This window comes from Mesoplodon mirus, assembly GCF_964341445.2.
Source record: "Mesoplodon mirus genome assembly, chromosome: 2".
Classification (NCBI taxonomy): Eukaryota; Metazoa; Chordata; class Mammalia; order Artiodactyla; family Ziphiidae; genus Mesoplodon; species Mesoplodon mirus.
The window spans coordinates 212,940,167-212,957,219 of record NC_138977.1 but is presented as its reverse complement, the minus strand read 5'-3'; the positions used below and the strand labels follow the sequence as shown (position 1 = coordinate 212,957,219).

Here is a 17,053-nt window from a genome sequence, read left to right as displayed (position 1 = left end):
TCCAGAGGAAAGGGAGTTTCACCTGTTATGGTTTTTCATGGCTGCACTTGTACGTGTGGCTATAAGTGGATGCTGGTAGGGGTTGGGGGTAGAAGTGGAGCACGTTTCTTAGTAACATAGAGTTCCTAAGAGCTTTAGTCAGGCCAAAGCCCCAGACAGCTCCGGCAGCTCAGGGCCAGCCCAACAGAAGCAAGGTTAGCACCTTATCATAGACCCTGTTAAGGAGTCGGGGAACCGCGGGAAAGACGGTGGGCTTCAGGGTCTTCATGTCATCAGGCAGCAGCCGAATATCTCCTTGGAAGAATCCAACTCTGGCTCCACAAGAGTACACAACAGCCTAAAAACAAAACCAAAGAGCAGAGCTCAGAGCCAAAGGACCACTTTGGGTGGGGCCTGTATGGAACAGAATTGAGGATGTCCATGGGCACTTTTCTCTGGACAGGACGCCCGACCCCTGAAGTTTCATGTACCCAGAACTCTGAGACCCTACCCCCTAGGCAAGATGGAAACTCCCTTCTGCTGAGGTGGCGGGACAGGTAAGACAGATTGTGAGACTGAAGGCCCAGCCCTACTCTGCCCACAGCTCTGGGTGAGGGTCTAAGGCATCATCCTTTGTAAGAGACCATTCGTTATGTAGCACTAAGAAAAAACACTGCCACTCAAACTAGAACATGCTTACAATTGTAAGACCATCTCAGTTTCAGAAATGATAAAGTGTGAAAAAATATGCTTATGAGAATTGATATTTATTAATCAGATATCAACACTTTAGCCCAAGGAACTGAATCTTCCATTTTGGCATTTCATGCATCAACAGATAAGCTGGTTGAAGAGGTATTTAAGCATGGATCAGAGAGAGGATTTTCCAACCCTAATAACACCAGTGTTTTTGCTTTCGGTTCTCAAATCAGCCTCAGAGTAGCCTAAAAGCTTGGTGTCCACTCACAGAAGGCCAGCTCTCCCCCCCAGTTGCTGCACAGTCCTCAACAGCTCCACCTTAAACACTCTGGACACCTTACCTGGATCAAAGGCTCCTTCTCCACCCCTCTGTGGGGAACTCCTTTTCTCTAACCCTAGGTCTTCAAAAATTCTAACCCAAATAAAAGAAAAAAGAAAAAACAATGCCTCGTATCCCTGCTCAGAATTGAGGGTAGATAGTAAGCTCCCGGCTATGAGCTCCCTGGACTTGCAGGCACCCTGTGTGAAGGCGGGAGGAAGCATTTGCTCCATGGGACATAGACTCAACAGAGGAAGGTTCTGCAGCAGGTTAGGGGTGATGCCAAGATTAGGACTCAGCCATGCCAACTCCCTGCCCTGTCCTTCACGTTAGAGAAAAGATTGTAAATGTTGCAGAGCTGCCTTTGGAATAAACGTGGGACTAGCAAGTCAGGACCCTCTTTTCACATACCTGCTAGGAATATAGGATCCTTACCTGTACAACCCTCTCAAACATATGAGCCAAGGGGAGGTAGGATATGGTCACGTCCTCAGAACTGGGCTCAAAAGTATACTATGGATCAGGAAATGGAAAGGAGACAACATTGGATTAATGCCAACTTTCTCTTCCAAAGAAGATTTAAACACTTCTTCTTTCTAGGACCACTGCATACAGTTGTACAGGTGTGCACTGTGCAACTCTAAGGGGTGCCCTAACTGCACCGAGTGCAGAGATCTGCAGTGACCCTAAAAGAGCAAAACTCTAGACAAAGATGCACCAGTATTTGTCCACACTCAGGCCTTCAACCTGTTTCTTCCCCCTCTGCCTCCTCTAACTTTAAAATCTTATGACAGATTCCCATTTTAACGAGGGCCTCCTTTTCAATTGACCACTGACCTCCACACATTTGAGAAAAGCAGCAGCATTTGAAACGATATTTTCATGGGTTAACATGGCTCCTTTGGGGTCACCTGTAGGAAACAAGAGGTGGAAAGACCTGTTAAATGGCTAATAGGTAGCCTTTGGCATTGCAATGAGAAGCTACATGCGATTGGTTCTGTTCCAGGGAGCCGAGAGCTCCTCCTGTCACTGTGTTTTTTTTATGAACAGTGTATGACTCGGCTTATGAATGATTGATGCCTCCAGAGATTCTACTTCTGACTGCAGCCTTAGCCTTGTGCTACCACACAGGGCATAGCCACAGTCACCGACAGCAACACAGTCAAAGAGAAAATCCCAAGTAACCCGCCCCCCTCCCCGTGCTGTTTTCATGTTGAAGACTTCAGATCTAACAACATTACCTAGCCATCACTTTATAAACTGGGCACAGTGGAATGGATATAACTTCTAGATCATCGTGGATCACGTTAAAATTTATTGAGTTCTAATAGCTAGGTAACTACATACAGGGGAGAAAGAGGACACGGAGTGATCTGTGTAGAACTACCACTGGGCTATCTTGATTGAGTGAAACCACTCCAGTGATGTCAGCTTGAGAGAGTCTGGGCTGGGGGAGAAAGTTGACTTGCTGATGCCACCTTTAAGAGCCCTGAATTCCATAGCATGTAAACACCTCCCACTGTGTTCAGTGACATTTATTTGCTTATGCATAGGTTTCTCTATGCAGGCATCTGTACTCAGAAATCTTAGATTATAAGCCCCTATGGATAGGGCTTATTGTAGGGTATTTTTACCAGCCCACTAGTGGTCAGTGGCTCAAGCCATGTTTTTGGCTGACCAGGGGCCTCTGGGGCAACTTTCTGAGCACTGACCTGTGGTCCCACTGGTGAAGCAAATGATGCTCAGATCTTCTGGTGCAGGAGGCTGGAGGAGAAAGCACAAGGGCTTAGTCTACCGTGAGCTTTGAAAGTTGAATATGGAAAGACTCAAATTTGGGCAGAAGAAAACTTACCACGGGTTTTTTGAAGTTCTCTTTGCCTAAATTCTGCATGAACAGGAAACCAAGAAAGAAAGACATTAGTTGAGTTGGGAAGACTTAGGACAAATACAGCCCTCCCTTTCCCTTTTGCTTGAGAACACCTCTGTGGGAATACAACCAAAATTCCAACCTGGATCAGGCCCAGAAGGCAACATTCAGGTACAATGGAAGCCTTGGGGTAGAGTATAAGTTTTCTCTAGAATAGCAACTCAAGAGGGCCGATCCCAAATGTCCAAACTTCTCATCAGACTCCTATGGTTCAGTCTTCTAGGACCACTGCTAAATCGTTTTGAATAAAATGAACAGTTAACATTTCAAGGCTTACTACACTTTATATTACTGTCCTGAGCACTTTATATTCTCTCATATAACTCTTCACAACTCCTCTGTGAGGTAAGGACTATTTCATCCTCATTTTACAGAGGGGGAAAGGAAGATGTGGAGCAACTGGCCCAAGGTCACCTAACTAATGGATGTGGAGCTGGAACGTGAACCTAGGAAGCCTGGCTCCAGGATCCTATCTTTAACTGCCCCCTAGCCTCTGCATTTATAAATCCTCTACTTGGAAGTCTGTGCACACTGACCACAGACCTTCCTCACCCACTGGCATGGTTTCTGAGTGGTCTTGGGGAAATGATTCCCAAAGCTTCACAGCATGAGTGTAATTTACTCTTCTCCTTCCACCCTGGAGAACAACAGCTTGCTCCCTTGTATAGAAGTCCTGCAAGTTGCCCACAGCATCAGACGAGCCTTCCAGCTGTGAGCTGACTTTCAGACCCATACCTCAGCATCAAGCAGGGATAAGATCTCAACTCCACATTTCTCCCCTCTCTTCTTCAGGTCGTCCTCAAAGGGATCCATGAGGATGATCAATTTCAGGCCTGGGGTGAGGCCTTTTTCCACATTCCTAATCAGGGCCAATGCCTTTTGGGGCGTATCACAGATCACCGTGGCGATATCAGCTGAAAGCAGAAATAGGGCAGGGGGTTACCCTCCTGCTTTGCTGTGTACCAGATTGTCTTGCAAAGAGGAAGAGATTCTTGAAAATTTCAAAGCTACTGGGTCCCCAAAGGAGATGATGTCTGTGAATCAGATTTGTAATGTATAAAATCGGAAACATTCCACTGATAATAAATAAGCTTAATTGAAACAGAATCACTTAATTTCCTTGCATGTGCTTAACAGTTTATAGTTTCTAGAGGAGCCACAAAATTCCTTCTGCTTAAGAATATGGACAACGTGTATGAATCATGTAGATATGGTCCTGCCAGTGTGTTTTACCTAGGGGAGAGGGGAGGAGGAATTAGAAGGCAAAGGAGGAGGCAAGTGGGATTTTAGCAGACAAGCATTTATGATTTTTAATGTTAGCATTTGCTTTGATACTTGTTTACACAAATAGAAACCTTCTGATTATGTCTATAGTTCAAATGGATCTACTCACTTAATCTACTAGTTCTGGGACAGAAAGTAACATCTAGTATATGTCTTATTTGCCCATTGAACTTGAACTTGTTTCTCTAACAGTGGTAATTTGGTCCACAGACTCAGCATGGACATTGGTACATGTTGGTGAGCTATACTGACTTTGATTTATAAGAATAGGAAATTAAACTAGTAGTTTCATAGTGATACAGTCAATTAAAAAGTTATTCACTAACTCTGTGGCCTTTCATCCAGGGTGGCCAACAAAAATAGTCTTATTGCTAAACTATATTGTCATACTACACTACCTTGAAGCATTTCATTGAACCTTCTATCTGATTATATCCCTGCCTCATGGGCTTTTTGTAACTTCCCTCTAAATTATATCATAGGTACTACAGGACAAGAGAGACTTGAGCATTTTTCTGGTCACAGCATTCTAAGTCTGTTAACAAAAGCAGATAATGAGGAATTACTCAGCATCAAGAAAGAATCAAGTTAAAATGTAATAGCAACAGGAATAAAGACGCAGATGTAGAGAATGGACTTGAGGACATGGGGAGGGGGAAGGGTAAGCTGGGACGAAGTGAGAGAGTGGCATGGACATATATACACTACCAAATGTTAAATAGATAGCTAGTGAGAAGCAGCCGCATCGCACAGGGAGGTCAGCTCAGTGCTTTGTGACCACCTAGAGGGGTGGGATAGGGAGGGTGGGAGGGAGACACAAGAGGGAGGAGATATGGGGATATATGTATACATATAGCTCATTCACTTTGTTATACAGCAGAAACTAACACACCATTGTAAAGCAATTATACTCCAATAAAGATGTTAAAAAAACTGTAATAGCAAAGTTTTACCCTTGTTGACAATGTATATGACGGCCTCTTCTCCCAAGGTGTCATACAGGGGGACAGCTACCATGGAGTACGTGTAACAAGCAAACTCAGAGATGACCCACTGTATGGAGAGAAGTTCAAATAAGGAATAGCTTATGCTTTGAAAAGGAAATGTACTAATTCAGTCATTTAGTCAACAAATGCTTATTTGGTGGCTCTGGTTTAAAAAAAAATCACCTTTTTTGTGATGCCCTAGGGACTGCCATGGCTGATGCTATAAAATATAATTAAATAAAGAAGATAAGATAGGTGCAGAAACAACTATAAAACAAAGGGAGAGTGTAATAAGTTCTATCCATAAGTGTTATAGAAAGCATTAGGGAGTCGAGGTGGAGTCACACTCAGGGGTGGGGTAGGCTATCTGGGACTGCTTTGGGAAAAGTGATGGAAATTGGGCAGGGCTTTGAAGGACAGGTAGGATTTGGTCATGGAGATGGAGGCAGAGAAGGTATTCAAGGAAGAAGGAAGTGAATGAACAAAGATAGGACCGCATGACATCACTAAGTACACATCAGAAAGCATAAAAAGTAACAGGAAATGAATTGGAAAGGTGGGCCGGAATCTGCTAATGGTGGACCTTGAAGGTCAGTCTAGGCATTATGAACTGAACTGTGTTCCCCCTAAAATTCATGTTGAAGCCCTAACCCCATTGCAATTGTTTTTGTAGATAGCTCCTTTAAGGAGGTAACTAAGGTTAAATGAGGTCATAAGGATGGGGCCCTGATCCAATATAACTGTTGTCCTTATAAGAAGAGAAAGAAACACAGGGGATGGCAGAGAAAAGGTCATGTGAGGACACAGCAAGAAGGCAGCCGTCTGCAAGCCAAGAAGAGAGGCCTCAGGAGAAACCAAACCTGCTGACACCTTGATCTTGAACTTCCAAGCTCAGGACTGTGAGAAAATTAATTTCTGTTGTTTAAGTCACCAGTCTGTGGTATTTTGTTATGGAAGCCCTCGTAGATTAAGATACTAGGTTTGGTGTTAAGTTCCTGAACTAGAGTCAAGGATACCTCTTCTTATTGAGGCTGGGTGTAATGAAGATGAAGTATGTAGATGCACCTAAAAGTGCAGCCAGGGCCCTCTTGGATTTTTAGTTAAGCAACTGGCTCGGGTGAGCACATGTCATCCAACTCTTCTGAGACATACAAAGGCTTTCTCTGAGGATATTGGGTCTAATGACTTAACTTGAACTTGAAGATAAGCCTAATTCCAATCATCTTAATGTCTAAAGCCTGTTTTCAACTCACTGTGGAAAGATGGCTACAGCTGGTCTCAGTAGCAATGGCTGCCTTGGTTGCTAGTTCACGTACAATGTGCAAGTTCCAAGTCTAGTACAAACTCATCCCTTTCCACATCATCCTCAAGCTCTTACTTGCCAGTCCTTCATAGCTTCCTTATTTTCTTCATACAACAGACTGACTTAAAATGACACATAATGGGAGACATGTAAGAGAAGTCCAACCACCTAGCAAATAGCACTAGACATTCAACCAGGATTAAAGAGGTCCTGCACTGTAACTTTTAAGTGGAACAATATTCAAAGAATCTGAGGTCTATAAACAGCTTTGATAAGTCATCAGCAAGTGTCAGAGTGCTGGATTTGGGGTAGGGTTTAAAGTCTTTATACTTAGCCCTGACTCATTTCCTTGAGTTAATTTCAGCATGGTTACCTCTGGCCTATTCTGAGCAAAGATGCCAACAAAGTATTCTTGTGATGGCTTATATCCTTTCTGCAAGAGACAGGAGCCCAGGTACTCTGCTCGATCAGACACCTACAAGTGAGAGAGGTAAAGAGAGAGAAAAAAAAGCAGTCAAGACCCAAAAGAGATCATATTAGCTCAAGATACCACACAAGCAAAAGAATTTATCCAAAATCATGGGCCTGACTTACCTGTTTGTAGGACAGCCATCTGTAGGGCTGGTTTGGTTTTCTATATCCCAAGCAAGGCCCATTGTCTAAAAACATAACATTAAATGAAAATCAGCTCCAGCTGCAAATTCTTGGACCAGAGAAGGTTAAAGAAGGTTAGGAAGAGACAAGACACAAAGGATAAATCCAGTAAAGATGCGAGCTTCTCTTATGTGCCAAGGAAATTCAAACACAGTAAGTACTCAGTTCTCAAAGGCAGAGGGAGCCTTGCAAACTACATTTGAAACACTTGGGAAATGCTACAAAACAAGGGTGGTTCCATGTTGGAATGTGTGACCTCCATGGTAACAGGCATTTGGGGAAAGCCATGAGTATGGACTAGCCCACATGACGTGAACAAACAAAAGCCCACAAGTAAACACTAATAGACTATATCAGATAATCTTGGATTGAGCTTCCCTACAATGAAAGAAATATATGTTCATAAAAAGTTAGAAAAAAACCAAAATACAAGTCATCAATAATCTCATCACATAAACACCATTATTAAGGCTGATATTTTCTTTCATACTTCCTTTGATAGTTCTACAGGGTTATATTCATTCCACATGTATATTTTGGTATCCTGCTTCCTTCCCCCATTTGATATAAATATTCCCCTGTTATTATTTCTTCTCTGTAGAGATTTCAATGGCCTTATTATGGCCAAGTAATGAAGGGTGCTACTGTATAGCTGAATTTATCTCATTATGGGCATTGAGATTGTTTCCAAGATTGACACCTCAATCTTGGTAATGGTAATGGTATGATGCATATTTTCCAGCTGATCATTTCAAAGTTAGAAATTTTTCTTAGAATAGAGTATTTTAAACGAAATAACTGTGTTGGGAGGGGTGGCAGCAGCTGGGAGTGAGGATGGTTGGTCAGACGGCTCAGGTTTTTGATACCTGGCACCACATTGCTTGGTGAAGCAGCTGTGACAATTTGCTTCTCTCCAACCAGCAATATATCAAGTCATAGACACTAAATAGTCTCTTTTTAATATGTCTTCTGGTTAAATAGGTTTTAAAAGTTATTGCTTTAGGGACTTCCCTGGAGGTGCAGTGGTAAAGAATCTGTCCTGCAATGCAGGGGACGTGGGTTCGATCCCTGGTCAGAGAACTAAGATCCCACTTGCTGTGGGGCAACTAAGCCCGTGTGCCACAACTAGAGAGCCCACGCGCCCTGGAGCCCATGCACCACAACTAGAGAAGAGAAAACCCGCACAACTAGAGAGACGCCCACGCGCCACAACAAAAAGAGCCCGTGGGCCACAACTAAGACCCAAAGCAGCCAAAAATAAATAAATGAATAAAATAAAAAAATTTTTAGAAAGTTATTGCTTTAGCCTAGGTTTCTTTAACAGCTATTAAAGTGGGACCTTTTCCCTCATTTGTTAAGTTTTATCTGGTAATGTACTTTGCCCGTTTGTATGAGCGTGTCTTCTGAGATACTGAGACTCATAAAGAACACACACACATACGAGTACATACAGGAACACACATGTACACACACATTGGCCATCAATATTTTTACAGCTGACATTTATTGTCTTACATTTGACAATAGAAGAATTACACTTCTGAACATTGAAACTACTCAGCCTTATTTAAAATTACAATAAGTCTGGGAACATCCACTTACTAGAGTAAATAGTAATTGCAGCCACAGAAGCCACGAAAGTCATGGTATTTGTTAGGCTAAGGAACAACTCTAACTGGCCGAAAAGACCCCACATCTAAGCCAGAATGAGACTGAGTTATAAATAGAAAAGCAGAAGAGAAGGAAATTTTACATAGAGGATTTAGCCAAATTGCCAAGAGGAATTCTGGTCTAGCCAAGAGGAAGCATTCAAAGAGAAGGTTACTAGGAATTCAGAGGTAAATAAGTGAACTTCCAGACTAAGTGACAGAGGAAAAAGGAAAGAAAGCAGGAAAGAGATAGCCACTCTGATTAAAGAGATATTTAAAAAAAAAAAAGAATGTGGAGACTGTCCACAGGAAACATTAGTTCTTTTTCTTTCTGCTGAAACAGCTGCATGAACGCTCAAGAGGTCGAGTCTCAGACTGAGACTTTCCCTGAAGCCAGGCAAGTCCTGTTTAGAGTTCACAGCCACTGCTCCAGCCTAGAGTGTGTGCCACTGGTGCTCCACCAACGGGATTGTTTGTACTGACATTAATCACCAGTGATAAGTACCATTTATGGTACCTAGCTTACTCTGTGCTAGGCATTTTAACTCATTGGGTCTTCCCAATAACTACTGTTCTCCCCATGGTACCAAGAATCATGAGGGGCTAGACAGCTTCAAGCTCACTCAGTAAGTGGCAGAGCTGATGAAGGTGGGAAAAACTATACTGCATCTCCTTAGCACTTCCCTGTTGATGAAAATACTAGCAGAGGCCCATGACCAAGGAACAAGTCAAATAACTGGCCCAAAGGGGCACCCAACTGGGGTTTCATTAAACTCTGTGCCCTAATCAGCTTCAGTCTGATTAGCCAAAGTCCTGACCAGGCAACAGCCTAGCCTTTGAGTAACTTAAGCAACTTAGATCTTCTGTTCTAAGATGTGGCCATCTAAAAAGAATCCACCCATTAACAACTTCTCAGCAAAACTGGGTCCCAAAGCTGGGTAGAGTTGAAACTCTGGCATGCAGAATCCCTGGAAGGCTTTGTTAAAAACTCATATTCTTAGGTCAAACTATCTGGAATTCTAATTCAGTAAAACACAGTGGAGGGCTTCTCTGGTGGCACAGTGGTTGAGAATCTGCCTGCCAATGCAGGGGACACGGGTCCGATCCCTGGTCCAGGAAGATCTCACGTGCCGCGGAGCAACCAAGTCCGTGTGCCACAACTACTGAGCCTGCGTGCCACAACTACTGAAGCCCACGTGCCTACAGCCCGTGCTCCACAACAAGAGAAGCCACCGTAATGAGAAGCCTGTGCAACGAAGAGTAGCCCCTGCTCGCCCCAACTAGAGAAAGCCCACGCTCAGCAACAAACACCCAACACAGCCAAAAATAAATAAATAAAATTAAATTTAAAAAAACAACAAGGTGGAGCCAGAGAATCTATATTTTAAACATTATCTGCAGGTGATTCTCAACATGGATCATCTACTGGCTAGGGGTTAAAGATAGAGGTTAGGGCTGATGTATTCAATCCCAGTTGTAAACAGACATGTCATTTTCCTATGGAAATAGCCAGGTTGGATTTTTCAAGCCTACTTACATGAGAAGCCATTTTAACTTTATCTGTTTAGTTTTAATTGAGTATTGAAATAAAATTTCTAAATGAAGCAGTGTTATGTGTCACATATTACATGCTCAATGACTTGTTTCTAGTTACAATAACAACACATGCTCAGTGAAGAAAACTTCAAAAAATGGAAAACCCCAAAGGAAACTCTGTTGTATTAGCTGTATACTATCTTAAGTTGTCATATAAATAAAACTAATGGTTGCATTGGTTTGTGTTTGTTATTTGCCTGGAAGTCTAAATCAGTACTAATTTGGAGCCAGAAATAGTAAGTACAGTCCCCTTTAGAGACTTCAGATAGAAGTTTCCTTTACAAAAACCTTTCATTGTCTGGAGGTGCAACAACTTTTATAAAACACTTAGGAGCTGACGTAAACTAGAATAATCTAGCCAGACAGACAGATGTAGATTTCAGTATCAGTGTCAACATTTTCTATCTCTGTCTCCTTTGAAATGTTCCCGAATCTCAGAGTCTCTGTTTCCTTGCTTTAAAGAATGGGGGTGAGGGACTTCCCTGGTGGTGCAGTGGTTAAGAATCCGCCTGCTGATGCAGGGGACATGGATTCCATCCCTGGTCCAGGAAGATCCCACATGCCACGGAGCAACTACGCCCCTGCGCCACAACTACTTAGTCCGTGCGCCACAACTACGGAGCCCATGTGCCACAACTACTGAAGCCTGCATACCTACAGCCTGTGCTCCGCAACAAGAGAAGCCACTACAATGAGAAGCCCGTGCACCACAACAAAGAGTAGCCCCCACTCGCCGCAACTAGAGAAAGCCCGCGCGCAGCAGCAAAGACCCAACGCAGCCAAAAGAAACCAAACCCAAACAAATGATGTTGCGACTAAGATGAGACACAGCCAAAACAAACAAACAAACAAATATTTTAAAAATAAAAATAAATTAAAATGGGGTGACAGCAACTAATCCCTGTAATGTAGGGAAGATAAAGTAGATGATATCCGTGCAATATGATAGGCTGGTTAGCACTCGACTATTAAATATTGTCGTAGTCATAATTAAAAGGCAGAAGGGAAGGAATAAGAAGAAGTCACAGAGGTAAACCTCTGCCTGGACTGAGTATCACCCAAAAGAAAAAAGTTATAGGGAGAGTTATCAGCCAGTTGATTTTGAAAGGAAACTAGTGTACCTAGCATCATGTTCAATGATACAAGATAGAATTACTGAGCCTTGATATTTTCCAAATGACCCTACCAAAGGTCATGTGATGATGTTTCTAAGAAAGTCCAAAAGATAATTACCTTCTGTGATACTATGGGCAGCAGCATGGGCCAGCAGTATGGCACTGGGGCCAAGGGCAAGGTAAGAAGTCAGGAGGCCTGAATACTAATTCTGGCTCAGATTCTATAATTCAGGGAATTGCATTTATGAAAAGCATGTTCCTAAACAAATATAATGTACTAGTGAATTAATCAAAATACTTTCCTACTGTTAACTCTTTAACAACAACTTGGCCAGGAAGTTCTCCTTGTGTTAAGTGAGAAACAGATTCAGAGAGGCAAAGTGGTTTATGTAAAGTCGCACAGCTGGAAATAGAACTGGGTTTCAAACCCAAGTCTGTCCTACTAGACAGTTTACATCACCCATCCTGATACTGTGCTCATGTCCCCTCCACGCTGTATTTGTGATTCTTCTTGGACCACCACATTTAAACAGCTAGAGTTTTAGAAGTGAGACTGGGAAGGAGAGGTATGGAGCAGGACCCCACCTTGGTCTTACAGGCAAAGTGAGATGTCCACGCTTACCAGACACAGCAATTCCTCTTTGGAAAACTTCATACATCGTCTTGGCATCTGAGAAGTAGTAACGTATTAGGCCATTGTCCTGGCAAGGACCTCTCCGTGCTCCTCCCTAAGACACAAGACCAAGTTTAGGTTAAGACCGAGTCTTTCCCCACCCTTTCCAAACCCTTATGGGTTGAACTGAAAAGAACATAAACACTGACTATTGAGGTCATAGCAATGACCCTTTTAGTACTCAATCAATCAATGTTTTAAATCTCAAAATTGTGGTGTCTTCGTATCAGAGAAATCCAGAGATTGTCACAGTTATGTTTTTGGCAATCTCCCCCCACCTCCCTAGGCATACACACACATGCGTGCACACACACACACACACACACACAAAAGAGATAATATTATAGTTATATCATTTTTTAAAAATCACGTTAAGTTTAAACATCTATCAAATGCATACTATGTTCCAGTCACTGGGCAACTACTGTAGATGCAAAGTGAGTTAAGACAAAATTACTGCCCATGAGCACCCCATAAACGAGAGTTTTTGGAGCTGGGGTAGGGTGAGAAGGGAAAAACATGCAAATATAACACTGTGATGTACATGCTGTAATAATTGTTTTGGGAGATGAATGAAGTGAACAATTCTGTATCAAGTAGAAAGGCTACAGAGAAGAAATAATATTTCAATAGAGACTTTGAAGATAAGTAAGCATTTACCAAAATGATGTGGTTTCATAGAGCAGAGGGAAAGGAGGATAATTCAAAGTGAAGGAATAGCCTGAATAAAGGCACAGAGCAAGCAACAAGGATTTACTGTATAGCACAGGGAGTTATACAGTGTCTTACAATAACCTATAATGGAATATCATCTACAAAAAACACTATGCTGGACACCTGAAACTAACACAGTATTATAAATCAACTATACTTCAACTAAAATGAAAAAAAGCAGGTACAGAGGCAAGAAAGCACACTGAAGATTCTGGTGGGCAGCTCGAGAACAGGGTATCTGAGAAAGAGGGAGTACCTAGGGATTTGTCTAGAAATGTCAGCGGAACTACAGGGTCAGGCCCTGATTTAGATCCTGGAGCTGCAGTAAGAGCTATAGGCATGGTTCAACCCCCATGAAAGTTAGTTTAGAGAAGCATAGGCATCAATTAAATAAGCATTCAAAACTGGAAATGACTACCAAGATAAGGGCTATAAAAGTACCAGGTAATCCATGAGGCTATAACAAGAGATCTGACTTAATCTGAAGCATCAGGAGATTTCCATCAGATGTCACATTAAGTCAAGACATCAGAAATATAGTTCTTTTGGGACTTCCCTGGTGATGCAGTGGTTAAGAATCTGCCTGCCAATGCAGGGCCCACGGGTTCGAGCCCTGATCTGGGAAGATCCCACATGCCACATAGCAACTAAGCCCATGTGCCACAACTACTGACCCTGTGCCCTAGAGCCCGCATGCCACAACTACTGAGCCCACACACCTAGAGCCTGTGCTCCTCAACAAGAGATGCCACCGCAATGAGAAGCCCGCGCATCACAACGAAGAGTAGCCCCCGCTCGCTGCAACTAGAGAAAGCCTGCGCACACCAACGAAGACCCAACGCAGCCAAAAACAACCATTAAAAAATAAAAATTAAAAAAAAAAGAAAAAGAAAAAAATTGGGCTTCCCTGGTGGCGCAGTGTTTGAGAGTCCACCTGCCAATGCAGGGGACACGGGTTTGTGCCCCGGTCCGGGAAGATCCCACATGCCATGGAGCAGCTAGGTCCGTGAGCCACGGCCGCTGAGCCTGTGCTCCGCAACAGGAGAGGCCACAAGAGTGAGAGGCCCGCGTACCGCAAAAAAACAAAAAAAAAAAAAGAAAAAGAAATGAAGTTCTTTTTCTAGAAAAGAAAGATGGGGTCTTGCTGTCTACTTACATAGATGGACTGAGGAAGAAGGAAGAATGAAAGATGATTCAACTCAACTTTAGGCAATTGGGTAAGAAGAGATGCATTTAACTGAGATAGAGCAGGAAGGGAAGCAGGAAAGGGTGCGTGTGTGTGCGTGTGTGTGTGTGTGTGTGTGTGTGTGTGTGTGTAAGGGAGAAGACATGCAGTACAAAGATGTGTGGAGCCTGAGGTACCTGAGTGTCACTGAGATGGACTGGAACTCACAGGCGAGGTCAGAAGTAGAAAGTCAGATTTGGGCGTCATAGACTTTTAGGTACATATTCATGTCATAGAAGAGGAGGGGTTTTCTCAAAAGAAGTGAGGGCTGAAAGCAGGGATTGGCAGACTATAATCTGGGCCCAAACATAGCTTGTCACTGTTAAAATAAAATTTTATTGGAGCACAGTCATGCGCATTCAGTTACATATTTTCTGTGCTTTCATGCTATAACGTCAGAGTTGAGTAGTTGCAACACAACCCACGTGGTCTGCAAAGCCTAAACTCTTCACTGTCTGGCCTTCACAGAACATGTTTGCCAACCCCTGCTTTAGAGGAATCAAGAGATGGTGAGACCGACACTGTAAGATGAGGAGAGGAAAGAACTTAAGTAACAAAGAAAGAAATCTTTCTTTCTTAGGAAGAAATCTCATTGAAGGATACGATGAAAGGCAAAAGTAGAAGTTTTAGGAAAGAAGAAGTGTCAAGTCAATTGAAAGGAAGAGGCTGAAGAATCACTGAATTAAGAAGTTAGATTCTGAGTGATGCAGAGAAGTCTGGGGAGATGGTAGTGATAAAGGTCAGATCTCAGTGAGTTGAAGTTCAGAAGAGGGAATCAACAAATGGACCGCTCTTAAAGACTCCGGGGAAAAGGGAGGATTGAAAAGAGATGGTGGCCTGAAGCAGCAGGATCAGCAGGACAGGAAGATGCTGCTAAAAATCCTCCAAATAAAAGGGAGGTGGGCGGAGAGTGGAGGGAACTTGGAGTAAGATTCCTGAGTAGAAGAACAGAGTTTGTAAAAAGATCAGAAGGGGTTAGCTTTACAAAGGAACAGGAATGCTTTTTTCTCTGAAAAGGGTTGAAGAATGAAAAATCATGAGAGAAAATTCTTGGAGCTTTCCCTTAGCTTAGAGATATAGGAGGCGGTGTGATTTGCTGCAAAGTCAGGGAATTGAGGGGAAAAGCCCAGTTCAATGTCTGTCGTTTTAAGAGGGAACATTAACTCAAAGCTGGTATTTAACTCAATAACTTCTTTACTATTCTCAGACACTGGGTGTCTTGATGAAAATGTTCTCCTGTCCCCAAAGTACTGACTCCCTCATCTAGATCGTGGGTCAGCAAACTTTTTCTGTAAAGGGCTTTGTAAATGCTTTAGGCTTTGTGGAACACATAAGATCTATCACTCTTTTTAATTTTTTTTACATATCCCTTGAAAAATATAAAAAACATTCTTAGCTTGCTACTCACACAGAAAAGGGTGGATTTTGCCTGCAGGCTGTAGTTTGCCAACCCCAGATCTAGATTACTGGCATCATAAAACCAGTAAAAGCTGTGATTTCATTTTTATTACAAAGGAAAATATGCCATGACTAGAAAATTTGACTTATAGATTTTGGGTTGTTTTGCTAACCAAAAAGGCTTATTTTCCCATACTACACCCCCGCCCCCAAGTCTCCTTCACTAGTGATCCTCAGGTCTTGAATTAGTTTGTGCTTGATCAAGTTTGACAAACTAAAAAGGTGCTGGGTAAGTTACCTCGAGTCCCACCGACTGCTTGTTCAGATCAACAAGAGGCAACACGGGGTGAGGTCTGTTAATCAGCCACAGGAATATGGCGGCTCCAAAGGTCAGGATGCAGATCAATGCAGGAGTTGGAAGTGGGGAAAACAAGAAGTTAAAGATAAAAAGCATCTTTGTGAATAGCAGCAGGAAATTCAGGCCTGAAAAAAAAAAAAAGAAGGAAAGAAAATGTTAGAGGAAATGGCCGTATAGTTTTACTCAATAGCTGTATGTTTACAGAAAGAACACACACACACACAGTTTCCAGCCCTCCAAATAGCCAGGGTTGGACCACTTTAGCGGCTGAATTTCTCCCACTGTTTACCTTAACATTGTTGAGAATAGTAGAATGCATTCTCTACCCTTGCTACTTGACTGTCCTCCCACAAGGCAGAAAGGATCAAAGGAAACAGGTTAATCATTTCCCAGACAATTTTGAGAAAGGACTACCCTTTAATTTTTTGACTGACAAAGCCTACAAGAAGCCCTCTGGACCCAAAATAAGCTGGTAGTCAGAGGAGGGGGCTCCAGAGAGCTCCCCCTGCCCAAGCAGACCGAGGGTTACGAAGGACTCTTGTAACTGCATCTCCCTAGTATAAACCAGACAGAAGAGGGAACCTCAGGAGAGGTGACACCACCCATCTTAGAAATTAAGCATTCTCCTGTGAAAGACATTTCCTGCTGGCCAGATATGCCTTGCTCATTGCTTTCTTTTCTGAGCCGTCAGGAAGGTCTCAGAGATCAACAGAATCACAACTTGCCAGGTCCAAAATCCTCTCCTCCAGGGAACCTGGAAGAACCATTTTTATTGGAGGCAACTTTAGCCAGGTCTGCAGGAAGGATGCAGGAGAATGGGCCTGACACAAGGTAGCAGGTGAGCACTGAAGATTTAGGCCAGGAAGTGATCTCAGTGAACCAAAAGAAACAGTCTTCCCCCACAACTCAGCTTTTTTTGTAGTTTCCAGCTTCAAACTACTCTAACAGGAGGCATTGACATTTGAGTGGGTCCGAGGAACTTATTCTCGTCTCTCTCAGCTCTCGCCTCACAACTTTCAGACTTCACTAGGACAATAACAGCATCAAACAAATGAGCACCAACTCTATGCCAGGCACTGAGCAGGGTTGTTTGCATGGATTATCTAACTGAAATCGCATTTTACAGACAAAAAAAATAGAAACTCCCAGAAGCAGTGACTTGTCCAAGGTCACT

At 42.8% G+C, this 17,053-nt stretch overlaps 1 protein-coding gene across 4 annotated transcripts in view; it reads right to left on the bottom strand.

Moving 5' to 3' along the window:
- Positions 1-17,053, bottom strand: part of ACSL5 (acyl-CoA synthetase long chain family member 5) — a 45,146-nt gene that overhangs the window by 10,670 nt on the left and 17,423 nt on the right. For all 4 annotated transcript variants that reach the window (XM_082639337.1, XM_082639338.1, XM_082639340.1 and 1 more), the window contains exons 2-12: positions 15,820-16,004; positions 12,134-12,239; positions 7,092-7,156; positions 6,871-6,972; positions 5,162-5,261; positions 3,660-3,838; positions 2,850-2,882; positions 2,710-2,761; positions 1,835-1,908; positions 1,433-1,510; positions 203-337 (exon numbers count right to left, since the gene is read on the bottom strand). In XM_082639337.1, coding sequence (XP_082495463.1) covers positions 203-337; positions 1,433-1,510; positions 1,835-1,908; positions 2,710-2,761; positions 2,850-2,882; positions 3,660-3,838; positions 5,162-5,261; positions 6,871-6,972; positions 7,092-7,156; positions 12,134-12,239; positions 15,820-15,975 — 1,080 coding nt within the window. In that variant the 5' untranslated portion in view covers positions 15,976-16,004. The remainder of the gene's footprint in view (positions 1-202; positions 338-1,432; positions 1,511-1,834; positions 1,909-2,709; positions 2,762-2,849; positions 2,883-3,659; positions 3,839-5,161; positions 5,262-6,870; positions 6,973-7,091; positions 7,157-12,133; positions 12,240-15,819; positions 16,005-17,053) is intronic.